The sequence below is a fragment of the Python bivittatus genome, unplaced genomic scaffold (genome assembly GCF_059951505.1).
Source record: "Python bivittatus isolate LINGU-HERP-01145 unplaced genomic scaffold, Pbiv_v1 ctg000480_np1212, whole genome shotgun sequence".
Taxonomy (NCBI): Eukaryota; Metazoa; Chordata; class Lepidosauria; order Squamata; family Pythonidae; genus Python; species Python bivittatus.
Window position 1 is genome coordinate 29,884,073 of NW_028277075.1, and position 27,317 is coordinate 29,911,389.

Genomic DNA, 27,317 nt, shown 5'->3' on the forward strand with positions numbered 1-27,317 from the left:
GGCCAGGGCCCCTATGAATCTGCTGAGCAGGACCTGGGAATGAGCAAGGAGGGCCAGAACATGCCACCAGTAATACACACCGGGGGCATCTTCCCCAAAGGTGGCCCGCCCTCCAGCTCCCACAATATCATCCCCTACCTGTCACCACCTTAATAGTGTAGTCCACCACATAGTCCCCGGAGGTTTCGGGCCCAGATGCCTCCAATCCTGGACCCCCAGAGTCCCTAATCTGGGGTAAAGGTCCCTCCTTCCAATCAGTCATCCTCATTCACAACCAGACGCTCACAGGTGAGGGAAGGTCTCGCCAGCGCACCAGCTCAACCTTTTGGCACCACTGGGACCCACCCCCCACTAAACCATACATTTCCCTCACACTCTGCCCCCCTGCACGACCTCTCTTACTAGTCAGCAGGGTGGGCATCCCACACATTCCCTCACACCTGTCTCTCACCCAGGAGGTGGATCGTCATATCCTCAAAAACTCCCAGACTCTCACTCCTGGGAGGGAGTCCCAGACTCACACTGGAGGGACCCTACAGCTCTCCAGTGACACTGGGTAGGTTAAGTGGGGGTGGCTAAATTCTTAATCCCCAGTTCCCCACTCTTGAAATCAAGGGCTGTTGGCTTAATGTGCTGTCCGGCTGCTCCACTGCCCGGCTGTTCCTCCAAAGCCAAGCAATCTTCTTCCAAAACCGGACTACAAGTCCAGTATGGCCTCGGCCCCCCCAACACGCCCCACATCCTCGACCGTCAGCTAAGTTCCCAGGGCTCCAGGTTCCACCAGGTCCCCATATCATATAGGGGTTCACTGGGGTTTGCTGTGTCACTCTGGAGCTCACTAGGACTTGCTGTGTGGCTCTGGGGCTCATTGGAACTCGCAGCACTGCTCCAGGGCTCCCTGGGGCTCGCTGTGCCACGTCGGGGCCTGTTGAGCCTGCTGGGCCTGGGGTTTGATATGCCACGTCAGGGCCTGCTGGGCCTACTGGGCCTGGGGTTCAATGTACCACGTCGGGGCCTGCTGTGGTTCGCCATGCCATACTGGGGCCCACTGAGGCCTGTTGAGCCTACTAGGCCTAGGGATCGCTGAACCACATCGGGGCCTGCTGGGCCTGGGGCTTGATATGCAGTGTCAGGGCCTGCTGGAGTTTGTTGTGCTGTACTGGGGCTCGCTGGGGCTTGCCATGCTGCGCTGGGGCTCACCAAGACTCACTGTGGCTCGCTGCACCACACTGGGGCCTGTTGGAGTTCACCTGGCCAGTCCAGGGCTCATTGCAGCTCACCACACTCCAGAGCACATTGCAGTTCACTGTGCCAGAGCTCGCTGGGGGCTTGTCAGGGCTTGCTGCCCTGCTCTGCTCCAGGGCTCAGTGGGCTCTCCATGCTAAGCCAACGCCTCTGGGGGCTTACTACATTGTCTCAGGGCTTGCCTCAGGTCACCACCCACGCTGGATCCCGCCAGGGCTCTCCACGCCGCTTTGGGGCTCAGTGGGCTTGCCATGCTGCACCGGTGCCCCTTGGGGCTCGCTGCATTGTCCCAGGGCTCACTGAAAGTTGTCGCCCACACCAGGGTCCACCAGAGCTCTCCACCCTGCTCTGGGGCTCACTGGGGCTCACTGTGCCGCACAGGAACTGCACTGAAGCTCTCCCAAGCCTGCTGCTCGCACAAGCCTGCTGCTCTCCACCACGCCCAAATCAATGGGGAACTGCATGATTTGCTTAATGACTGTGTGATTCACCTAATGACCGCTGCAAAAAGGTCATAAAATCAGGCATGACTCACATAACCACCACCCTGCTTAACAACTTTTCTGGTCCCTGTTGTGGTCATTAAGCGAGGACTACCTGTACCATTCTGGCTGAAAGATGTTTTGTTGTGGTTGCCCCAAATAGCTTCTTGTACCATGAAAACAACCTTGCCTGGTTAAGAATTGGAGCAATGAAAACGACCTCCTTGAAAGTTTAGCAAAATGGTTATATAACCCAATAATACAGTAAGTGAATGAATGTCATGAATGTTCTCTTGGAGATGTTTTAAATTAGAAGGCATATAATTTCTGCAGGTTTTTTAGTTACTTTTCACATGTGAAATGCTGGCTGTTTAAGCCCAGTGGCTGCTCTATGCTGTGACAGGGCAACTGCTGGGGATTGATTGTACACAGAGTTTGCTTCTCTGCAGACCCGATGGAAAGTTGACAGTGTATAAAACCATGACTACAAAGAAGAAACATTTGCTCTTCATTTAGGAAGGCCGTAAAAGTATTCAGTATAAGATTGAAGCCAGCAATTCAGCTTTCTCTGTCAGTATAGGAAGAAGGAGCATCTTGGCTCAGGAGGGAAGACCTCTCTGGACAGATGGTTCTTCTGGATCTTCTCCAGTTGTATGCATCTAAATCAAAGTAATAAATAACCAGGAGGTGTCAGGAGACTTCTCAGCAGGAATGAGATTCTAGCCTCTAAAAATAATGTCTAGAGCAATGCTTTTCCACCTTGGCAGCTTGAAGAAGTATGGACTTCAACTCCCAGAATTCCCCAGCCAGCTAGGGAATTTTATATACAGATATGCAGCATATTTGTATATAAAACCATTTAAGGATTATTATTCTGGTTAAAAACCAAGAGACATTTGTTTCAGTGCTCTACTGCTAGAGCTGTATAATTGCAAATTCTTACCTTAGTTCAACTATTTGAAATATATTTTATTGTGGTTGACTGATATCATTTCATAAGTGTTTTTCTCCTGAGCTAGGAGAAAGTCTAATGTATGTGAGACACTCACATTAAGGGGCGACAGCATAATCCAGGATAAATCAAGAAGTATGGAAAATACAGATGGGCTCACACATCACAGTAACCCATAATGTGATAAGTTTTCTGTTTAATGCCAGCCATTGCAGTTTGTAACCCATGGTTTAAGGAATGATATGTGTGAACATAGTAATTAAGGTTTATTCAACAACCCATGGTTAAAACAAAGCCATAGCTTAGCATGATGTGTGAATTAAGCTTTAATTTTGAACAATATTTCTGTTTCTCTGATCCCAATCTAAGCATCCCTGCGAAGTGAATTTGCCAACATGGGTAAACTCACCACGCATTGTGTGCTCAAAGTGTAACATTTCTTAAGCAAACATTGTGTAAATCATTACCTCAGCTGTGGCAAGCTACTGATATGGTGTTATCCCCAGGGAATTAGAACATCACCAACAAGAAAAGAATAACCTCTCTATAGCAGCCTGGACTATAGTTGTGCTCTTTTGCGCTTTAGAGAGAATTGTACTTTTAATTCAAATTTGTGGATGCTGTTATATTGGGCATTTAGGAAACCCTGATCTAGAGGATGCCCCCCCCCCCCACACACACACCCCTCTGTAGTGAAATAAGGGCAATGTGCAATGATCCCAGAAATAATAAGAACACTTCCATTAGAAGTGTAGGTCCTTTGGAGAAAAATGGACGTGGGCTTGTCATGTAGAAGAACCAAGTTCAGACCCTGATACCTGACAGTAGGACTAAGAAACTCTTTTTCCCTGAGACTCTGGAAAGCCACAGCTAGTCCTGGTAGCCTAGCAATGGCAACGGATGCAATACTGGACCAAGTGATACAATCATTGGTTCACATGTGCTTACAACCACTGCATTGTCACCTCTATGAGAATGAATAAGGTTCTAGAAGTTTGCATGACAACTATTCTTGTCATGCAAACTATATACAACTATACACAACTGTATTAAGAATTGCACTATAACTGTAGATTGGTCTGCTGGTCAGTTGTTCTGTCTGCTTGCTTCTTCAGGTAGCCTTGTGCTCCCAACGAATGAGACACATTTGGTTTCTTTTTAGTGCTGGTAAACAGAGCTGCCCTAATCCTGTTTCCCTACAGATCAATAAACTGCCAATTCCCTCATTGCAGGGATGGAGTCAAAGAAGTCAAAATGGCAATTACAACCATGCAATTGAAGTCCCTCCCGTTTTTACATGCATGGGATAAAGGGGCAGGGCTCCAACAGCATGGTTGTAGCTGCCATCTTGATTTTTTGACCCACCCCCACCCCCCACCCTGCAGATACCCCGGGACAAGGTAAATCTTGACTTTTTTGGACCCCCCTGTGGACATCCCAGTCCTTGCCCTAAAATTTCTGACCTTAAAAAGCTCCAAGAACTCCTTTAATCTTCATCGGCTTCAATGCCTTTTGATGCCTTGACTAACTTCAGTGAAGTTGCTTTAATAAGGTTGTACTTTGTTTTTTTAAGACTTGTTATCCTCTGTAATACAGCACCTTTTCAATCAGTATCAGATACACTTTAAAATTACATTTCTAATGCTATGTAAATAAAACTTGAACTAATTTTCAGCTATGTTAGTTACTTCATGTAGCATTCTAGATTTCAGTTAGAAGACTTGGAGCTTCATTTTACATGTTTGCTACTTCATGTATCTCCTGTCAGGCACAGGAAAAATGTAAACCACAGGAGAGTTTTCATAGGTGAGAATTTCAGAGCTTTTTATTATGGGTTGAATAATTAACATTAGTTGATTACACTTACCTACCTATTTTCAAGCTGCAACTTTAAGCAGTCTTAAAATCTCATTTCTAAACAAGTTGAATCAGCTACATTGAACAAATTACCTGGAACCTGCTTCTAAATAAAGATGCTGACATTTGCATATGCTACTGGTATCCCACTAGCTTCTGGTTAAGGCTTGAAAGACCAACTTAATGCAAGATTGAAAAATATCTTTAGTGCAGAGATATTGGCTTCTTAATTATCACTTTCCTTTTTGATCAACGCTGTGCTTTGTTTCTCTTTCAAGTTCAGAGAGTTAAGGTGGGAGAGATAGAGGCTGGAACTGGCTGCCTTTTATCTTTTTTCTGCAACGTTGGCTCTGACTGTGTGATTCCCAACCTCTCACTCCATTCCACTAATTTGTCCTCCATTCCTTCATTTGTTGAAACTAAACAACAGTTGGAGACTTTGTCTGGGTTCATACATTATGCTAAGGCATGGTTTGTTTTAATCATGGTTAGTTGAATAAACGATCATGACTGGTCCACAAAAAAGCCATACTATGGTCCAATACAATGTATACACCCAGCCATGATGGCTTATTAAATCAACCAAGAGAAAAGAAATCATGGTTCAAAAGAACCTATAAATTCATTATTTTAGCTTGGGAGGATCTGACAATATAATCACATACAAACAATTGTTTTTTTCAAGTCTGTTGCATTGTAAAAATGAAATAATCTTATTTCTTAAATGCTCATAACATTTTAAATGCATTTTACTCTAAACTTGGAGTCCTTCCTACCTGGCAATAATTGTCAAGGGACCAGAGGAGAGGTGCGCCCATACCAGGCTAAAGTAGCCAATAGTGCCAGGTAGATTCCACCTCCTGGGGTCACCTGACAGCCTCACTGACTGGTTGTTGAGGCATGTCGTACCCACCTGAAAGTTACGATGGGTTGCTGTCTGCTTAAGGGAAAAACAACTGCCACGGAATAGCTGAGGATGATTTAAGATTGCCTCAAGAATGGGTTGGAGATGAGATAAAGGCAATGTCAAGGGGAATTGGCAGAAAAATAGACTGACAGGGCATGTTCATCCCATGGTTAGGTGCAAGTGGGGAAAAGGCCCTGCAGCTACTTGAGCCAATAAAGCTCAGACCAGCCACTGAAAGTGATGATCACTAATCAGAAACTGAAACCAAATTCTGGCTGTTTCTCTCTCTCTCTCTCCCTCTCTCTCTCTTGGCTGGTTCATTTTCTACCCTGCACCTAGACCCTAGAAATACCCTGCCTTTTTTGTTCCCAAAATTGCACTGATTTGTGTACTCTTAAATATGGGGAAAATTGTCCCACAGTGTTTTTGACTATAGCTGTTTGACCTTCAGTATAAAAGGAATGGCAAAAGTAATTGTTCAGAACATAATCAAATGGAAGTTTCCTCAAACGCTTGTTGGCCTACCTGTCTTTCTATCGCTTGAGCACAGTTCATTGTTGCCATAGCGATGGTGTAGTACTTTAAATAGGTCTCATTCCAAAATAATATTGTAGTCCCTCATCTACTGTGGTTTAATTAGAAATAACCTTTCCTTCCTGAAGCCCTGTCATCAGCCTTTGTTATGTCAGTTGAATGAGATGGTAGAGATGACCTTCCTAATTAGCTGATTGCTCTATCCTAGGACAAAGATTACTCATTTGATGTTTTTTGAATGGCTGCTGAGATTTAAACCTGGACTAGATGTATTTTACGGCTTCAGCTAGGAAAGCAAAAGTGAATTTTACCTACTCCCAGAAACTTTAGTGAATGCTGTCATTGTTCAGAAGCTCCACTGCATGGTTTTAATATGTTGTATCGTGCATTAAAGTGTCACTAACAGGAAAGTGCTTGCAATGAGAAAAATAGGATCAGAAGTCAAATTCTTTTAGGGTTGAGGAGGGAGAGACAACACATTGGGAGTGTATCTGGTTTCCTTCAGCTTATTTGAGTCCCTGAAAAGCCTTATACACACACATGCATACCATATGTGCATCATCATACTGCACCTTGTCCTGAGTTTCAAGCACTGTAGCTGAGATCTGATTTATTGCAAGGAGTGTTATAGTCAGTTCAGTATTTGTAAGCTGCTAGAGAAAATCTAAGAACTCCCTTTTATACACACCAAGAGCATGCTCAGCTGTCCAAGCATAAAGTCTTGTGTAGCCAAACCAGCAGCATCTATTTATGAGAGGGAGGGAGCAGCAAGTTTGGAGGAATCCCAAGGTTTATAGGAATACACAATCACGGGAAAATCTCAGGGGAAACAAACCTGAAAAATAATGCAGGGAGGATTAAGCATGAAGATCCAGTTTCAAATCATCCTCAACCACAGAAGCTCAAGGGTGACTTTGGGTCAGTTTCTATTTGTCAACCCAATGGGGAAAAAAAAAATCAGAGGGAATGCTATGTATACTCCTTTTAAGATCCTGAAGAAAAAAACAGGATGTAAAGCTTCCTCGTGAGATGGGCAGTGTCTAAATTCGAAATATAAATAAAATATAAAGTCAATCAAACAAATAAACAAATAAGCAAGTTCAGTAGCCAAAATGTACCAACTACGGTTGGCAGAAGGAAATATAGTGGAGTATCTTCCAAGAGCGTGACAAGTCCAAAGTCATGCAATGAGTTCCCATGGTCAACTGGATCTTGAATTTGGGTTTCCTTTGTCCCAGTTCAAAATTCTTGCCATGACACTGTACAGTAATAGTGAACTCACCTGTTGAATGATGAAGCTTTGCATCATTCTGCTTGCAGGTTCTGCCTGAAATGATTGAAGCATTACGAACTGCACAAGAGCTTTATTCTTTCCCTTTTTTCCATCAGCATTTAAGATCAGAATTTACTATAGCTCAGCAGAGAACATGTAGGCTTTATCAGTCTATAGCAAGCACACATAAAGGAAAAAGGCAATAGAGAAAATTTGGCTGTGCTCACATAACAGGCTTCTGTTTAGAGGTTATGTTAGATTCTTTATCACTCTTTTGAAGATAGATGTGAGTGGGATGTACAAAGTTTTCTGGTAAAGCACAGTAAGGATCACATGGGAAAAACATCTCTCCTATTCTTCTTTACCCTCTTCACCCTGGGAGCTGCCTATTCAGAAATGACCAGATCCATTCTAGGCTGTCTTTGGTATCCAAACTTGAAAATAGAAAATGTCTAGGAGATACTTTTTTCTCATTTTCTTTCTGGTAACATGATTTTCTGGTGTGCACAATAGACTTTATTTATTTAATATGGGTGCCCATCTTAAATATATGACTGTGGGCCCAATAACTTGGTGAGCCCATGTAAGAAGCAGATACTGAACTGTTGGCCTATGACTTTGAGATAATTTGGTGACTATTGTCCAGGGTAATAACATAAGCCCTTTTCAGATGTTCTAAGAGATGCATTGCTTGTATGCACTGATGGCAAGTGAGACAAAGCATGCGAGCTTTACTACCCCACTTCCTCAGTCTTGTCATTTTCCAGATATGAAGTGCCCGCATTGCTGTTGCATCTCCTCTGTCTGTAGAGGCTTTCCTCCCAATTCAGAAATGTGAATAATCAGAATGAATCTCAGAGGCAGAGCAAGGTCTTTGTGGCACACAGTATACTTCTCTGTAAGAAAAGTGATGAGGAGGCCTAGAGAGAGAGGCAAGTTTGCTTGTTCCTCTTTCCTTTTATCATGTGTAGAGTTTCACACATTCCAACTGTCAGCATGCATAGGGTGGTTTTCTTCCATTTTTCTGTAATGTTCAAACACTTCAAAAATCATGATAGCAATAACAAGGCAAACAGGCCAAATGCTTGCAAAGCTAGTGGTATCCCCTAACGGGCCTTAAATGCATAAGACAGTTAACTATTTGAGATTCATTTTCTATACTTCACCCCAAAACAAGACTAGAACTGCATGTCCTGAAAAAGGTAGAGTGTCTTTATTACATAAATCTCTGGTTTTACAAACCATAGTTAGGAGAGCTGCTCTTATCTTCCATTCTAGGCACATTCCTAACAGAGAAAAACTACATATTGTTTTCTGCTATTTCCTTCAGCAGTGAAAACTCCTGGCAGCGAAATACAGCGATTTCATGTAGAAGCCATTGGCTGTATAGTCAAGGGTAAGTAAGACCAATAGCGTGATAGCTTTTGGCTCTACAAGTTGTTTCTACTAGCCCTACAGGTTAGTAGCTCCGAACACAACTTCAAGAGTTCTTCTAAGTTCTAACCGTAGAGTGTCCTGTTCCTTCTAGCTCTCATCCTAGAGGCACACTCTGAAACAAATGTCGGTAGCCTGGAGTAACTTCCATGTGATCAAACACCAGGCTATGCAAATCAAGAATAAAAACTGGAGAAAAGACCAAAATGTGGCTCCTGAGAAACAAAGGGGAGATATCAGCATGCTCAGGGAAAGCATCCAGGTATAAGGAAGAAATGCTTAGAAATGGATTTTGCTGGGAGGATGTTACCAGATTACAAGTCTCAACAACTGCAATTTTAATTGATCAAAATTACTGAAAATTTCAGCTATATGCCTTGAACTCTTGCAGTGGCTCTTTAGAAAGAAAAAAAAATGGGAGTGTTTTCTGGAATAACTAGATATGGAGATTATTTTTTTCTTTATAGCTGCTGTTACATATGTTAATTTCAGATGTGGAGAAAATTTCTCTTTTCCACCCTTGGCAATGGGACTCATAACTAAACCCAGCCAGTTTGTGGGGGAGCAGTGAGAAATGAGGCCAGATCTTTTCCTATGATTTTCTCTACCCTTGTGGTGAACAGAAACAGATCAGTTTCCCTCTGACCTTATTCCAATAGTTCTGAGTATGTTTATGGCCATAAAAAAATCAGTGGGTCTAATCATTCTCAGGTCAGCATTGGATTGTGACCAGCAACATGTTAGGCAATTATTGTCCCATTTCCAGTCTACCCTTTCTGACCAAATGGAGAAATGTATGATGGTATTATAGCACCAAGAGTTTCTGGATGGATTAACTGGATCCATCTCAATCTGCATTCATGTCTGGATTTAGGAAAAAAATGGCCTTAGTGACTTGGCTGATAATCTATGTCAGGAACTAGAAAGGAGGAAGAGGATGAAGATGATTGTTCCTGTTCCTACATGAAGCTGCCCAACCCTTCCCAAAGCCAGAAAGACAGCAAATGGAAGCAAGTCTTTACTGGCCAGACTTCACCTGGACCCAACATTTTTTTCCATGTCTATGCTAGTTTACTTTAATAAATTTCTTATGCTATAGCCACATACATAATATCACATTCAGTAATGTGAGAAGTGGCCTCCAAGTTCCTCTTCACTCAGGGGGTCTCGATTTAGTAATATGGGAGATATAATAGGTGATACAAAGCTGTAGCAACTATGGATGGACTTAGGAAATGCCATGAAATGTGAAGCTACTGTTACATTCTTACCTAATTGCTAGAGTGGCTGTGTCCAGACAATACATTTACCCTGGTTACTAAATAAACTCATTTTCTGAATTTCCACAATATATGGATTCATAAACTAAACAAATGGCCTGGATTTGTTCATCAGACTAAGCCACAGGAAACCTAACCAAAGTTAAAGGCAATTATGCTTCATGTGTTGTGCATAAGATTTTTAATTGACCTGGTTAATCACATCATGAGCCTCACAACCCCAGAGTGGGAAAAGAACCAAAGAGGCATCACAGGGCAGAATGCAGTTAGTACAAAAAGCAGCTTGGCTCCCCAATTTGGCAGATAGATAAAACTAGCTTCTCCCAGTATGATTCCTTCTGGTCTGAATGTGTTGGGCTGGAACTCCTATCACCCTCAACTAACATACTGGTTGGAGTAACAACAACTATGATCTCACAGATTCAGAGGTCACCAGTTTGTGAGAAGCATATGAGAACTTCGCTTTGTCTGAAGTGTAAGGTAAAACTGTGGCATTTAAGGGTGCCTAGAGCATCACAAACCCATCAGAGTGAGCATGACAGGACTCTGGTGCAGGTAAAAAAAAAAGGGAAGATGCCAGTTTCTTCACTGGCCTCTCCTTCACATAGCTGATCCCTCCCAGAAATCAAACAATTAAGGGAATGCCTGGGGAAGCCAAACTCTGTTTCCAGGTTCAAATTCACAGAAGAAAATATGGCAAAGAGATTCATCTTTTCCAGGCTCTGCACCCATGCTCTATCAAGAGGGCAATGTGTGGACTAAGAAAAAGGAGGGGGCAAAGACTATCTAGAACAATGTTTTTCAACCTTGGCAACTTTAAGATACGTGGACTTCTAGTCCCAGAATTCTGGGAGTTGAAGTCCACATATTTTAAAGTTGCTAAGGTTGAGAAACTCTGATCTAGATCCTGCCTAGGCAGGGATAAATGCTTACTGCTTCCCCAAATCCATTGTGCCTAATGGCTTCTTGAAGTCTCTTAGGACTTCAAGAGGCCATTAGACAATTTGTGTCGTTCACTGTTCTCAAAAAGGAACTATCAGACATCAGAAAGTAAGCCAGTGGTTCAAATAACACATACCTTGCTGACGAAGGATGGGTAACGTATTGTTAAATTAGTTGTTTTCTTGAAGTTAGAGTCAGTGCATTGACAGAATTGACCTTGACACAAAAGGGCCTGGTCTGTTTTCTTTTTACATTCTGAGGAAAGCAGATGGTTCTTGGCAGCAACTTCTGTTATTAACTGTACTCAGAAATGGGCCTCTTGTTACCTGTTTATGAGTTTCATGAATATAGTACATAGCTACTGTGTCAAACAGAATGCTAGACCAGATAGCCCACTGGTCTAACCCAGATTTCTCATATTCCTTTATCTGTATTTTCATCTAACGTCTACTTTGGTTCCAAGATTTTCATCAGTCCAATGCAGTTGGGCAAAGAACTTGATCCTCATAAAGCAGGAAGCTCTAATGCTCCTCTTCTAGAAGGCAGCAGTGCTGACATAGGAATCACAGGCATCTTTTTAAAATATTTGATGATCCTGAAAAATTCTCTGTTATCAACAGAAAGCATTTCTTATCTGAAAGGAAAGCAGAGAAATACATAAAGTGGCCAGATATTGCTACAGGAACATACCTTAAGAATAAAAATGATTCTCCAAATTTAGTCCTACAGAGAGATGTTCTCATAGTACCATTACTGCTGTTGCAATTTCAGATGGTAGTGGTACTGTTAAAATACCTGTATTTCACTTTAAAACATGCAGCTTTATGCAGATTATAAAATAAAGGATAATAAGCATCTCAAGGTAAAAGATCAACCCCTGTAAATATTAAAATGCAAAATTAATAAACATATTTTTGAGATACAAAAATCTCCATGACACACACAGCTCCTGCAAAAATAGTGAGGATGCTTGAAGGTTGTAATCTTAAAGCCCTTGGGACAGCATTGCCAGAGCTGTAGAACAGGTTATCTCTTTCCCTTTAAGGTTGGAGGGAGAGCTCCAAACACAGAGACGGGGAAAAATTGGAGCATCTACTCCTCACCGCCACCCTATCTGTTATCTCTAATTGTTCAATATTCCTTTTATAGAGATGGATGAGCATATTGACATTCTTAGAGCTGTGTCTCCACACGCACATAATCATGGCACAAACAAGCCCTAGCAACATCTTTTGGGGGGATTGTGTTTGTCATTGCTTTCATCTTATGAGTCAGACAGGCTTAAATTCTCTTCTGATACCATGCAAGAGCAATTTCAGGGTATATAAATAGTTAGCCTTTGGCATCCATTACCTTAGAGGGAAGTCACGTGATTGCAGTCACCTGAAACAGAGGCAATATAGGCAAATGAGATCAGCAATGGGGAGAGCACATTTCATGTTGGTATGATTTTCTTCTGACTTTAGGATGGGTAGAGAGCAGCTCAATTCAGCAGTGGGGAAAGACCCTCAGTTATCTGCTGGTTCAGGGCTCAGTACAGTCCTGGGTCCTGACATGTAAATTTCATTCATGAATTTTCCATCTCAGGAAGTTGACATTTTGGCCACAGACAATATATATACGAGAAGGAAGAGGAACCTTCTCGTATATATCTTCAGGAGCATCTTCTTGTCCTCCAGATCCTCCTGAATTACAGCATTAATAGCATTCTCCTCCCCTCCATTAACCATGCTGATCGGGGCTCCAGGGAGTTGTAGTTTGGCAATATTTGGAAGCCCACATATTCCTCATTTTGATTTAGAACAATAAAATCTTTGAGAATGAAACTAAGGTTTTAAGCATACCTACCTATCTAGCTTTCTCTTATACTCATGGGACAACTGTTGCATAGATGGAGACTAACTTTCCAGGAAAGGCTGCCTCCTTATTTTTGTAGAGGGAGATGATCCGCAATCTGCTGTTGTTCCACACAAATTAGATTCCTCCATCAATGGTACAGCCAGGTTTGATTCAAGAGCTCACGCCTTACTTTCAGGCATGTGAAATTGGGTGCACATCAGAATTTAACTCCTTCACCTAACTGAAATCACCTTTTGGGGAAAATGTACTAGTGCAAATAGAGGGATGGAAGTCATGTTAGGAAACCAGCATGACAAACCAGAATTGCAGACTATTCCTCAGCACCAGAATCCTGATCCAACTGAGATTCTACTCCTTCCCAGTGTTAGCTTTTCAAGTTCACACTACAAATTTGTCTCACTACTTCTAGTTTAGCTTGAAGACTGGAATCCTATGCCTGCTTATTTTGAAGTGTCACTGGACTCTGGGGAATGACATTCTGAAGAAACATGCATAGAATTTACAGTAGAAGAGTCACATTCCTTAAAAACAAACACACACTTTAGCCCTTGTGAATAAGGCAAAATGTAACTATGCAAATATGTTGCTTTGAAGACAGTGGGATTTGGAGCTATTGAGGACAATGACACTTGGGACAGCCTATTTCTAAACATCTGAAGATAGCAAGATGGTAGAAGGAATGTGGTGGTATCTTCAGCTCTGCCTTCTAACACCACGGCCTCATTTTGCCAAATAGTAGGGTTGGCCTTATGGACTTAAGAGCTGTTCCCTATCTTATCTCTTTCATTTACAGTAAAAAAACAATCCTGTGACATGGAAAGAATGTGTATCTGTTTTGACTTATGAAACAGAAATATGCATACCAAACTGTTGCTTTGACTTGCAACTGCATTCCCCTGTGGGTTCTTACATTTTGCTTTTTATCACTGGATACAAAGCTACCAACATTGAAAAAAGCATGCTGTTTAAAGATTAAACTGTTGTATTATGAGATTTTGAAAAATGGTTACATCAAAGGTGCTGGCTTTTCCTAAGGCTGAAGCTTTGAAAAATGTCATTTTTTTTCAAACAGAATCATGATCTGAAGCCGTGTAGCAGTTTCTATGTTCATAATTCATGGCATAGTTTTATAGTTAAAACAATGCTAGAGGGAAATAAAATAGTTTGTTCCTTCACTGACTGTGCAAGTTTATTTTCACTTCTAAGAGGACATGCTTTTTATGATACAGATGTCTGATTCTGCTTATAACAGCTGCACTGATGCTAGATGAACATCCCCCACACTAGGATTTTGAACTGAATTAAGTGCATGAACAATGCAAGCTTTGCAGAATCCTTTTTCCTGCCCTCTGTTTGAACATGGAAACCTAGTAGATATTGTTGTGCCTAAGTGAGCACTTTCAGTAAAAATATTTATCTGTGGAAGAAAGATCAGATTCAGAAGACCTTAAGTACCCTTGTTTCTGCAGAGAGAGAAAATTTTGATGGCTAACCAAGGACTACAGCAGAAAAATCTTTTTCCAAATTTATTACTTAGGCAGCTGCATGTTATGTATATTTACATGGACAAAAGAAAAGCTCAATCTGTTTTTTACCAGTCATTTTAGACATTTTTTTAAAAAAAATTGTACATATATTCCACCAGAACTGAAATTATTCCCCCTTATTTCTAAACCTTTGCATTTAGATTTAAGTAAGAGTACTTATTGAAAGAAAGAAAAACAAAGCAAAAGGTACCTCTTGTCTTCTATATGATACAGGTATGGTTGGAAGAACAAAGTAAATAAAGGGAAACTCTTCAAGTTTTCCGGCCAGTTCCTTGGAAGGAATTGTTGACAGATTAGCCAATTGGCACTGACAAAGAAAAGTCACATTGTCCTTACAATCCAGACACAACTTTCTGGAAGAACTTAAGATCTTTGCTTTAATTAGCCAAATCCCTTTATTTGTTGCTATTATGGAAGGATCAGTATTTCCTAAAATTTAAACAACTAAATGCATTTGCTGGGAAATTACTCTGTGAAGAAGTACTACTTAATACAATTTATTGCAGAAATGAAATCTGTGCTGTTGTCTTCAGCATCTGTGGATGACAGGTTTATCTCTAAATTGTCTCTCTTCCATATGCATCTATGCCACAGATTCTTATGAGACAAATGTGCAGCCTGCATCTAAGACAAAAATTTTAGGAAGCACCAAGAACTACCAAAGATAAAAATCCTACAAATTGCTCAATGAGGACTAAGCATGCTCAATCAACTCAGAATAGCATTTTGATAGCAAAATGAAAGATGCAACAAAGGGGTAATAACTAAACTTCTGAATCCAGTCCACATTACAAGTCCCATTGGGGAATTACACTTATTCCTCAGTGAATGTGGTTCCTCCTAATTAGTGCCGATACACATGATTTTGCAGCATCTTTATAAGCATAAATTGGCCAGTTTGTGTAAGGCCAGATGGTGGCAGCAAGGCTAGCTTCTTGCCTTCCTTCATTCTTTTGGAGAAAAAATATTTGTCATTGGCTCATTTGAGTGAAATGTGTCCCACTGAAAGCAGTAATTGCCTGAATCAACACCTTACATATGGAAATAGCTTTTTACTGTTATTAATTTCCTAAACAGGTGCTCATGTAGCGCCTGGAGGAACTGTCTTTGAAACACATAAAAATCAAAACATATTAAAAACATTTTAACCAGCTCTTTAATAATACATTGGAGGGAGAGCTTTCCATCTTACACCCAAATGTCCTCAAACTCAGAAGACAGGCTGACTTGCCCTAATTATTACAGTAGGTAATTGCCTTTTGCACTGTGTTTTTACCCTGTATCTTTTAATTATTTTATTTAATCTTCAAAGGGTGGTCACGCTATGTAATTGCTATAGTTACCCAACAACATTAAGAAACACTTCAGCTAAGTGCAGTCCTTGAGAAACGTTCTAAACACGTGAGAACAGAACAAGAAGTTTAAACGTCGTCTGAGAGCGAAGCTACCAGAAGCAAAAGCTCCAGGCCTGCATCCGCCTACTCTAAAGCGACCGCTCGCCAGCTTGGCCAGCCTTTCCTTTTGGCTTCTTCCAATTTTCATAAGGAATCTGGCTGAGTCGCCGCGAGCCTGCAGAAGCGCGAGGCGCGCACGGACCTGTTTTCTGGGGAAGCAGCGAGGCAGAGTTTCCGCGGTTCGGGAGCCTGGCTCCGTCCCCTTCCTCAGGTGTGTCTCCCGCCGCACAGCCGAGAAACCGCGGGCGTGTCAGCAGGAAGGCGGCTTGCATCCGAGGGGTGGGGCGTCCGGCTTACCCCAACTGCCACTTTTATCCGGCTCCGGAACCTCCAACCCCCTTCCCCCCGCCCCCCATCTCTTTCAGCTCCATGACGCCACTTTCTCACGTCGCTCAAGTATGCAAGCATGGCCATATAAGGCAGGCAGACTTTTTCACCTTTCCTCTCGCTGCTCGGTTGCTGAGCTGCGGGGAGCTGGGCTGGAAAGAGCCAGCCTTACCTTAGAAGGCTACGACTGTCTGGGCCTCTTTGCGTAGCCCGAGGCTATGCCGCCCCGCCGCCACCACCACCACCACCACCACCAGCAGCAGCAACAGGAGGAATCGCAGTCCTTACGCTCCTCCAGCGGCGGACAAGAAGGCCGGACGAACAGCAGTTCCCGGAATGCGATGAAGACCTGTTGGCTCAAAAGGAAGCGGGCAGGCGGTTCGCTGAGTGCCAAAAAAGCGCTTTGTAGGCGCTTTCCGGTCCGGACAAGAATTTTACTGCACAATCAGCCTCTTTATTCACATGTGGGTGGAGATAACTTAGGTTAAGATGCTGTTTCCTCCACCACTGTTTCATCTCAGGAAATAAATCCGGTTTATGTCACTCCAAACCTTTTCTCTGCTTCAAGAAAGGTGAACTTTGGGGACCTAAGACTCTCCCCTGCCCTCCGCCCCCACACTTCTCCTCCAAACTCTCTAATACTACAGGAAGTATAATCACTTTAACTTCTAAAGCAACAGCCCTGCAACTTTTTAATGGGGTACAGGCCATACATAACTTTTCAGTGGTATGCAGGGTGGAGGTGGATTTCCAGAGGTAGGCAGGACAACCATTCATAATAATTGTTTGTAATTGTAAACTTATAATACACATAAGTTTAATGATGTCCAGCTCATATGATTGCCAACAAAATAAATGCATGGGAAACAATTTTTGGCATGGGTTTGGCTTGGGCCCCTCCTCATCTAAGATTTTTGTGGGCTGCATGTGACCCTAAGCTTCAACTAAAAATATTTTCTAGTACTATGGTCACTAGAATCTAGTTCAGCCCTCTTAGTGGTCACTAAGAGACAAAAGTGTATTTTATAACACGTTTAATTGTATATCTTTTTCTTTTAAAAACAACATATAGGGTGGCTTATAAAAGTCACAATATTCATATAACATGAAACAAATGGATGCTTCCTTCCCTTGGTGCAAGCTTTGAAGAAAGCTTTTTAATATGTCTCTTCCAGGCTGCCTTTCCATCATATTCCTTTCATTAGTGTATTTTTGGTTATGAAATTCTGAGCTACTTCTATATTTTGAAATCTTAGACTCGTAAAGCCTAGTGCTCTTCATGACAATTTTTTTTGCAGCTTGATGTGGCTTTTGCCATCCTGGTACCCTTTAGATATTAGGGTTCCTCCAGATGTGGGTGCATTTCCAATATTGAATTGAATTTCCCCCATCTGTTTATTCTCTGTAGATGTTTAAACTTGCTCATTCCCCAGTATGTTCCCCAATATGACAATGGAGTCAAACAATTCCTGCTGTGAAATTGGGAGATGAAGAAGCTGTTCTTCTAGAAGTGCCTGTCGATTACAACTTCTCAAACAGCATTGCCATGAAAGTATCCTGTCCAAGCAATGGGTTCCACAACCTGGATGCTGAAATAGAAGACATCCCAATTCAATTCCATTTCTCTACCTTTGATGTTCAAGGTTGGAGGCAGACAAGATTCCACAGGAGGGGAACTCCTCCCAATATCCTGTTCCTAAATCATTAGGGGCTTTACAGGTAAGAACTGGCACTTGATTTAAATTAAAGTGACAGGTTTCCAGCCCCTTTTTAAGCAATGGAAGTATGTAGAGCATGGCACAATAACAGAATTTGGGATGGATCATCAGGGTACGTTGACAGAGATACAACTCTTTTTTTTTTCCCTTCTGGAGCATCCTGAAGAAGCATGAAGCATCACTTGAAGAGGCAGCAGATTGCTTCCTATTGAAGATCTTAGACTTTCACTTCTCCATATGATCAAATCAATGGGAGTGGGGGATTTTTAACCACCACTTCCATAAAATGCTGGAAAGGGGGTGATGCTGGTCCATTATTTAACTTAAAGTTTGAAGTTGAGTTGCTACCAATTGAACACCTTGCTAAGAAATGTTAAATTAGAGACTGGCCAATGATTATCTAAAGGGCAAGGTCCAACAAGAATATTCTCAAAGCAGAAGTCTCACTGCTGCTTCTTTTCAAGTTGATAGCAACTTTCATTAAATCCTGCTTTTCCTCAAGGAGGTTCTTTAGCACCTTTCATCAGCCAAAATAGTTTCAAACTTTTAAACAATTTGTCCACATTCACAGGCTGAATGAGTTGATACCTCTCCATTAAAGTAAGAATGATGTCTACATACTTCAAGAATAGACACTATTAGCACAACCCTTAGTTTTGTTCTCAGTTAAACTGGAACAGAGGCAAGCAATTTTATCAGCAATTTTTTTTTTTTTTTTTTTTGCAAATTGGTTACAGCAAGTCTGTAAGTGGTCTTATTTATGGTTAATTATGCCCATGGCTTCATTAGGGCACTCATCTGGCTTTAAAGAGAGCTTGAATAAATTCAGGGAGAACAAATACCAAGGACCTTATCCTTGAAAACTTTACTTATAGGTAAAGGGATAGCAGCTTCCGAGTATTGATTGCAAGGGAACAATAACAGGAGAGGGGTATGTCCCCACCTCTTGTGAGCATCTGGTTGGCCACAGTAAGAAAACAAATGCTGAACTAAGATGAACTTAAGTCTAATTTAGCAAGCAATCTTTATGTTTTATGTTTTGCACATGTCTTTATCCTTCATTTTTTTAAGGCTGAATCCTGATTTTGAAGCTAGGTTCAACAGCCCAGCCCTAATGTGCTCTAGTTTCAACTCAGCTGAAGCCTCTTGAATGTATGAATCACACAAATGGCATATAATGTAATTACTTAGAATATGATTGTGGTGTGGACTCATATCTTGGATTCAAATATCATGTTTGCCTGCCTTCCAATATGCATGCATTGGTATAGCCTGCCTGCATAGAGTCTAACTATAAACTCCAATATGTGTTGGATCACACATTCTGTTAAACCATAAAATAATTTGTTTGCTGTTGGCTTAGCAAGCTGTGTGAACCCAGCCAATTATGGCTTATTCAAGAAGTAGCAATAGCCATAGCAACCGCAATAACAAACAATAGCTTAATGTGACACATGAACTTAGTCATAGACTTTCTTTATGGAGTGATTGTGCCAATACATGGGTATCTTGGACAGGTCAGGTAATATGGGTGCTATTGTGAGGAGATTTGGTGGAACAGCTCTGTCCTCAATAATCACGATACTGTCCTTTTGAAGCAATCTTTGCTTATGCCACTGTTAACACTTCATGTGCATTATCACCCTTCCTGACTTTGTGCTCAATTATCAGTTTTCCCAAATTAACAATAGAGGCTGAAAGAGAATCCAATTCTACCTGATCTACCAATTCTACCAAATTTTGCTTGGATGTGTTGAATTTAAGTGTGAGAAAGTTTTATGTATCCATGTATAAATGTATTATTTCTGCTAGAGCCCTACATGGAAAGGGAGATGCCAGATGTTCAAGCTGGCTTCAGAAAAAGCTGACTAACATGAGAAATTGTTGCTGATGCACACTAGATAATTGAGAAAGCCAAAGAATCCCTAAAAAAAGTCAGTCTGTGCTTCACTGATTATAGAAACACCTTCAATTGTGTCAATCATGTCAAGCTGTGAAATGTGCTTAGAAAAATGGGAACCCCACAGCATCTCATTGTCTTTGTGCAAAATGTATAAAGGTAATCCTCACTTAACAATGGTAATTGGGACTGGAATTTCTGTTGCTAAGCAATGCGGTCATAAAGCGCGACATCACGTGACCATACTGCTTAGTGACAACAGTTCCAGCAGTCCCTGGCTGCCATTGTTAAGTGAAGACTGTGTGGGTTGTTAAGCAAGGACCTCACGTGACTGTGACTTCTGACTTCCTGCTGGCTTCCCCATTGACTTTGCTTGTGGGAAGTCGGCAGGGAAGGTCACAAATCGCGATCACGTGACCATGGGACACTATGGCAGGTAAAAATCTGGGCTCAGTGCCCGGATCATAATCATGTGATTACGGGGCACTGCAACAGCTGGAACTCCAAGGACTGGTCATAAGTACCACTCATTCAGCACTGTCGCAAGTTCAAATGGTCACTGAACGAGTGGTTGTTAATCAAGGACCACCTGTAAACAGGTCAGGAAGCTACAGTACAAACAGAACATGGCAAACCGGACTGCCTCTAGGTTGGCAAAGGAGTGAGACAAGGCTGTATATTCTCTCCTTACTTAGTCAAACAATATGTGGAATATATATTGAAAGAAGCTGGGTTGGAAGAAGATGAATGTTGTTTTAAAACTGGAAGAAGAAACATCAATAACCTGTACTATGCTGATGACACTAATTGCTGAAAATACAAATGATCTTTAAGTTCTAGTAATGAAAGTCAAGGTTCACAGTGAAAAAATGGGACTAAGTATAAAGTAGACCTAACTAATAACAACACGTACAGCAACCAGCTTTACAATTGACAATGAAGATGTCGAAGTGGTTAGATAGCTTCTGTCTTTTAGGATCAACTATCAACAATAAAGAAACCAACAATCAAGAAGTATGCTGCAGTCTAGCACTTGGTATGGTAGCAATGAAGATCTTGGAAAAGATATTCAGGTGCCAGGATGTGTCCATACCTACAAGATTAGAACTCTGCAGGCAATGCTTTCTCTGTGTCACTCTATGGAAATGAAAGTTGTACTTTGAAGAGAGTACTGACTCTTTTGAACTTCAGTGTTGGAGAAGACTCTTGGGAATACCATGGATAGCCAAGAAAATAAACAAATGGATCATCAAACAGATCACCCAGAGTTCTCACTTGAGGCAGAAATAACCAGGCTCAAATTGTCATACTTTGGACACATGTGAAGACCTAGCTCTCTGGAGAAGTCTATAATGCTGGGGAAGGTGCAAGGAAAGAGAAGAGGATGACTAGCAACAAAATAGATGGACCCAATTACAGCAGAAATGGGTGGCATCATTGGAAGACCTGAAGGTCCAGGTTAGGGATAGATCCTCTGAAAGAAAATGTATGTATGTAGTTACTAAGAGTTGACACTGACTTGATAGCACATAATTATTTTTGCATTCATATTTCACCTTTCCTCTAATAACTCACAACACATGGGTCTGTCCCTTTTATGCTCACAACAATCCTGTTAGGTAAATTGGACTAAATCAACCAGTGACCTCCATGGTGGTATAAGTTTCAACCGGGGTATGCTTAGTCCCAGTACAACAATATAATCACTATATTAAAACATTTTCCCCGAATGTTATTTATTTAGTATAGTTTTCCTTTATGTTGTTTTGGTTGAAGACATAGGGTAATGTGTATTTTAGATTGGCTATCTATTACAACAATACCTCCTCAAATTAAACGCTTCAAAGGGAAGACCCAAGAACACATATTATATTACCTTACCAGACTAGAGGTTTCTGTGCAACAGCTCTAATTTGCCATTTCCCCCCCAGATATGAAGAGGGGGGGAAAATCTATTGCATTCTATGAACCTAAAATCATCTTCCATCCAGAAGAAGAAACAGCTGTTCAGGAAAGCAAAGTAGAATTTTTTTTTAGTCCAAAGTACTTACAGACCAAATTTAATCTTATCACAATGAATGGCTTCAGCCCCAGGCTGCTTGATTTCTGATGCCTTTCTGTAACTGAAAGTGACCACAGTGGAATCTACAAGTCCTGAGGCAGTGTTTTTTATTTAAAGCTGATCAAAATGACCATTAATGCAGGATTGAGAGATACATGTTTTTGAAGTGAGATAGTATTCCTTGCATGTAATTCAGATTCTCCAAATGAATGTTCGCTTAGTTAATCAACTATATAGGGATCAGCAATTTTTTTTGTTAAGGAGCCACTTTCATTTTCTCCCCCATTTTCTGCTTCCAGAAGTGATGTTACCAGTGTCATCCTTTTTTAAAAGGAAATTTGCTGAGTGGTTACAGTAACTTGGTGCATGTACAGTATACACTTAATAAATTATCAAATAAAATAAAAAGTAACATCACCAAGACCTCCACAGATTTGCTGCTGATTTTTAGTAGTGTGATCCCAAGAGCCTCTGAAGTCTGTAAAAATGGAAGGGTGTCACACTGCCCAGAGGGAGCAAGTTCACCATCTCTGAACTTCAGGAATGGCAATGAGAAACAGGTAGAATATTTGTATTATATCCAGCTTTTTTTTAAAAAAAGCTTTGTGTACATCAAGTCCTCATTAGAGTCATACAGTGATCTTCAGTAGATAGACCTTCTACCTATAGTTCCTACAGCATTAAGGGACATTTTTCCTTCCCACTTTGTTCTCACAACTCTATGAAATACATTACTTTTATGTTCCCAATACAACAACAGCAAACAGCAGTTGTTATGCTGATTGGCTGGCTTTCTCAGCTTTGAGGGTTTAATGACAGACTTCCTTTGATTGAGTTCAATTGTCACTTATTCTTTCATCTGCGTCCAAAATTACATTCCACCCACCTTTGCAGTAAACTTTTTTTTTTTTTTTTTTGAGGGGAACTCTGTCTAGAATACAAAACTGCTCTGGGTATGGACTATGATGTTACAAGCTAGTAATAAACCAGTCATTCAACATGGTGATTGTTGAGTTCTACCAATTGGTAGAAGTGGTTTTTCTCTATTCTCACTCTTGGAAAGGAATAGATACATTCATTTTCATTAGAAGGTGGTAATACAACTTCTACAGCAATTTCTCAGCCAATCTGTATATTTGTAGATAGTAGAGAGACAGTAATTAGTCCAACTTCAAAGCTAAATGCAGTTTAGAACCCAATATTTTGCTCCCTATTGCTTTCCTATTGTTCCTTCAGATAGTAGCATCATACATATCAGAGCTATTTAAAAGCTGTTATGAGAGGAAGTTATATATTTTGTCTGTTGTGATATTATCTGCTCTGGCCAATACATTAAGAATATATATCTTGCATTTTAGTTTGAAAACTGAGTGGACAACCAATGTGAGAAGATTGGGCAAAGATGAGGAAGACAGGAGGAGTGGGTACTATCCATTTGTATGGAGTGGGATTTTTGTTCCTTCATGACTGGTGATAACTTGGGAGCAAGACACTCACTAAATGAGGTTCTTTGAATCTTCCTGCTGGTCAACTGGAGAGAAAGAAAGTTAGCCTTGATGGCCTTCTGATGTTTTTTTGTGTGTTCTCTGTGCTTCAGGGCTGGCATTAAATGACGATGGTTATGGTTTTTGGTTTCAAACTATTTTGTAGACAATTGGGTTGTGAAAATGCAGAGATGTGGAAGTGCCTTAATAATTACAGTCTTCCTGAGATCATGTAGACTGAATTAATTGACTTTGTACCTCACAGGGACATTCCTGCAAATTACCTATCCCTGTAAAAACATGAAAACCCTGTAATTTTCTACATGATGAGTTCTCCTGTTAATCATTTTTAGGTTTTAACAGTTTTCCAAGTCAAACACTAGGATATAGATCGTGCTCCAAATCTTAACTCCTTATTTCCCTCAATTATTTTACCCAAACAAAAGCGAAAATGGTGTATATGCATGTTTTAATCAACTTACAGCTCTGTGTAAGAGATCTCTTATCCATAATCTGATCTTTTTTTTTAGTTATTGGACCCCAATAGTAAAGTGAGAAATGCAGAATATTGTGTGAATGCTGTCAGTTTTTCTAACTGGGATAAAGAGTCATATTGTGAGAAACAGTGGTATGGAGAGATAGAAACAAGGACACTTTAGCAACAATACAGAACTGATTTGGAGCTGGACAAACAAACTGAAGGATAAATCCAAAGGAAGTGCTTGTGGAATTTAGTCCTTGGATGATTGTTATCAATTTGTTTAAAGTACTCATTTCAATGGGCAACAGATCCTTTGGTCAGCATTAGTTATGGTAAATAATAAGAATGTCCAGCAACCCCATTTGCACAATATACTTTACTGAGTCATATCTGCTCCCCCTAGTCAATCTTGCCACGCAAACAACTGTCTGGGGACAGTTAGCTAACCCTTATCTATTCCAAGACCGGAACAACATCTTAGAGAGCCCCTATATTTTCTCTGTCCCCATTCTGCCTCCTTGCAACCACAGGTGGGGAAGGCAGGAATGGCAGAAAAAGTGGGGGTAGCAGTGGGGTGGGGTCAATCATACTACCATTTCTTTTTTAATTCATTCCAATATTCTTTGTGCTGTCTGGCAGGACTATAAAAATAGTCTTCCCATGTTGTGTGTTGCTGATGCATGAAGATTAGTCTGTGAAGTGGGAGAGGGGATGACTGGAGTGTCCATGTTGCATAAACCCAGCCAACAGATGTCCAAGACCCAGATGTTGGACATAAAGAACAAAGTAATTTTCAGGGCTTTGGTTGTGACTGACTGCTCTTGGAGCTACCCAGAGGCAAAAAATCCATGGTCTCTCAAATGTTACTGGACTAATTTATTCACCTCAGTCAGCCTGGCCAGTGGCCAAGGATGAAAATGGAAGTTGAAACCTAACCTTTGGAGAACCAGAGATTTAATCTGATTCAACAAGGTGCTTGCTTTAGCAATATTGACATGTCATCTTGATGGAAAACCATCATGAAATCATCATGGAATGTTAGGTCACACACTTTTAGAAAAATTTGACTTCCTTTAAAGGAAGGGAAACTATTCTGAAGTGTTGATATAATCCTTAAAAAAAATATGTTTTGGGTTTTTTTACAACATTGTTGTGCAATTTTCTGTGTCCTTTTGCACTTTTGAAGAGTTGAACCACTCTTCAAAAGTGTATATGACCAAACAAACAGGTATGGTTCAGACTAAAACTAAAGTTAATTAAATACAGTTGAAATTATTATTTCCCCCTTCCACGTTTAATACTTTTCCCCTTTAGTCACACACAAATTTACAACTTGGTCCTAACTTTTGGACCTGCTGAAGGAGTGGCTGATTGTCCATTTTATAAGGTTTACGCTTTAGTGGAACACACTTAACTCAAACATTTTGCTAACTGTTGCTACTTCAGTGCAAATGTTATCAAAGGTGCTGACTCTCTCTCCTCCCTTAATTCACGGATTCCTTTATTTATTTATATTTCTAGAACTCTCCTTAGAAACGTGAGGAGGAACCAAACTCAAATCCCTGCCTGTCAACCAAATGCACACGGAAATAGGGCTGAATCAAGAAGCGTTAAACAGGAGGAGGAGAACGTCGTTTTTCAACTTGTTTCTTGGACACTGAACTTTCGGGATTTCGGGCTAACTTGATTGTTGATCCTCCCTGCTTAGTGCAAGAGTAAGGAAGAGATAAGCAATCCCACTGATTTCCTAAAAACCCCTTGCATTGCACACCACGGATCTCGTCCAAAAGTATCTTGTCCAACCAAGAGTCCTGCAACTCCCGCAGAACACTGCTCAGAAGGAAAGCTCACCCTCCTTTCCTGCTGAACAGATGAAATAATTCAGACGTCACATGTGTTATAAGGGGAAGGCGGCGGGGGGCGCGCTCTTAAATCAACCTATAGGAGCTGCCGCAAGTTGCGATTGACACTCGAGAGATGCAATGGGGGTCCCAGTGGCCCTCGAAAGCGAACTTTGGGCAACTCCGTCTGGCCAATGAGATCAATCAGGAGGCAGGACTGAATGCTGTCTCCTGCTCCCCCTCCCTGCTCGGGGTGTGCAAAGCTTAGATTGCGATCTGGCGGAGGGAGCTGCCTTCTTCGCTCTCGGTCTGCCTCTGCTGTGTGGTAGCTGCGCCTCGGCAGGGAGCTTTCGAGCCTAGCAGCGCCGAAGAGGAGGAGGGGGAGGGAAGAAGCCGCGGCGGCAGCACCGGCAGCAGCCTCAGAAACGAGCGCGAAGGACAGCAGCCTCGCAGGGATGGATCACTATGATTCCCAGCAAACCAATGACTATATGCAGCCGGAGGAAGACTGGGACAGGGACCTCCTCTTGGATCCAGCTTGGGAGAAGCAGCAGAGGAAGGTAGACCTGCATTTCCTTTTTCGCGTTCCCGGGGGTGGGAAGGACGCCTTGCTGGGGGCTGCAGGAGAATTCCCTCCGAAGAGCGTGCTTGGAAACCGTGCGGACGAGATTCCGGAGCGGGCGGGCGCACATGCTCCCTGGCCGTCTTTTCCCCGCGCCCGCCTTTTCCCACCGAGCTTTCACGCTGTGGAGCCGCTGCTGGTCGTGCAGATTGCCTGTAGGAACCCCGACCCCACTGGCGTTGCCCTCGCGGTGGAAGTCCGTGTGTAATCAGTGTAGCGTTATTTTGCTTCTCTCCGCTTGCTTGTGGGGGACGGGAATGGGGGGTGGCCACTCTGGGAATTTGTATCCACGGGAGACCTGCTGTTCTCTCTCCGCGTGGTCTGCTGGGCACGAAGGTAAGGTCAGGCGTGGGAGAATGCTAATGATAACCACCAATTCCCCTTTATTGGGAGCGGGGGTGGGGAGAAAGGTAATTGCGGAGCCTCGACTGAAGTTAGGACGCTGACTCGGTACAATAGGCGATGATAATTATCTTTAGGAATAAAGCGTTGTTGTGCGATCAGGACTGGCTCGTGCAGAACCTGCATCGTCGTCTTTTAAAAAAATACGATTTTTTAACATTCCTGTTCCTAAATGCAGGCATTAGGCTGCCGGAGAAGGGAGCGGAGGTGACGTGCACGGGAGAGGCGGGGTGCCGCGGGGGAGATGTTGCTGAAATAATACGATCTATCAGGAAATCGTAGGGGGAAGGGTCAGTGGAAGCCGTTGCCTGCCCGAACCAGCGGCCGCTCCGAAGTTGCCTTCCTTTCGCTGAAGCAACAGATGTTTCCCCTGCTAACGTCGGGAGACTGGCTGGCTCTGCTGGCCCCTCCGGCGTTTCGCAATGCAACCGACAACAGTCACCTTCCCGGAGGGGCTGTCGGAAGAGGGAAGTGGCTGCCGTTCACGCGCCCTGCCCCTGCCGCCGCCGCTTCCCGAGCTCTTTGAGGCTGGGCTTCTGCCCAGGAGCGAGGAAGGGGCGCAACTAACGCGTGCCCTTGCCACAAAGTGTCATTCGAAATGGCAACACTTTTTCCTCCACTGCTGGAGGAATTGAAAACCGACCCGAGGTGTAAAGAACAGGCAGAAAGAGATAAAGCGAAAGTAGAGTTGTAGCAAGTCACTCGCCCCCTTC

The 27,317-nt window shown here is 42.1% G+C and overlaps 1 protein-coding gene and 1 long non-coding RNA gene across 9 annotated transcripts in view; one reads left to right on the plus strand and one right to left on the minus strand.

The window, feature by feature from the left end:
- Nucleotides 1–7,311: 7,311 nt before the first annotated feature.
- On the minus strand, nt 7,312–16,646 carry LOC103053759 (uncharacterized). 2 transcript variants are annotated; one of them, XR_015797016.1, is made up of 4 exons: nt 16,267–16,646; nt 14,504–14,584; nt 12,260–12,289; nt 7,312–11,540 (listed from the first exon to the last, which is right to left on the minus strand). It is a non-coding gene; the product is annotated as an uncharacterized LOC103053759 (long non-coding RNA). The 2 variants fall into 2 exon arrangements; XR_003084285.2 differs by lacking the exon at nt 16,267–16,646 and adding an exon at nt 15,910–16,189.
- Nucleotides 16,647–25,837: 9,191 nt separating this feature from the next.
- ACTN1 (actinin alpha 1) overlaps nt 25,838–27,317 on the plus strand; it is a 107,870-nt gene continuing 106,390 nt past the window's right edge. For 5 of the 7 annotated variants that reach the window (XM_007424566.4, XM_007424564.3, XM_088145597.1 and 2 more), the window contains exon 1: nt 25,838–26,140. In XM_007424566.4, coding sequence (XP_007424628.1) covers nt 26,036–26,140 — 105 coding nt within the window. In that variant the 5' untranslated portion in view covers nt 25,838–26,035. The remainder of the gene's footprint in view (nt 26,141–27,317) is intronic. The other 2 variants (XM_007424563.4, XM_025164306.2) reach the window with 1 other exon arrangement.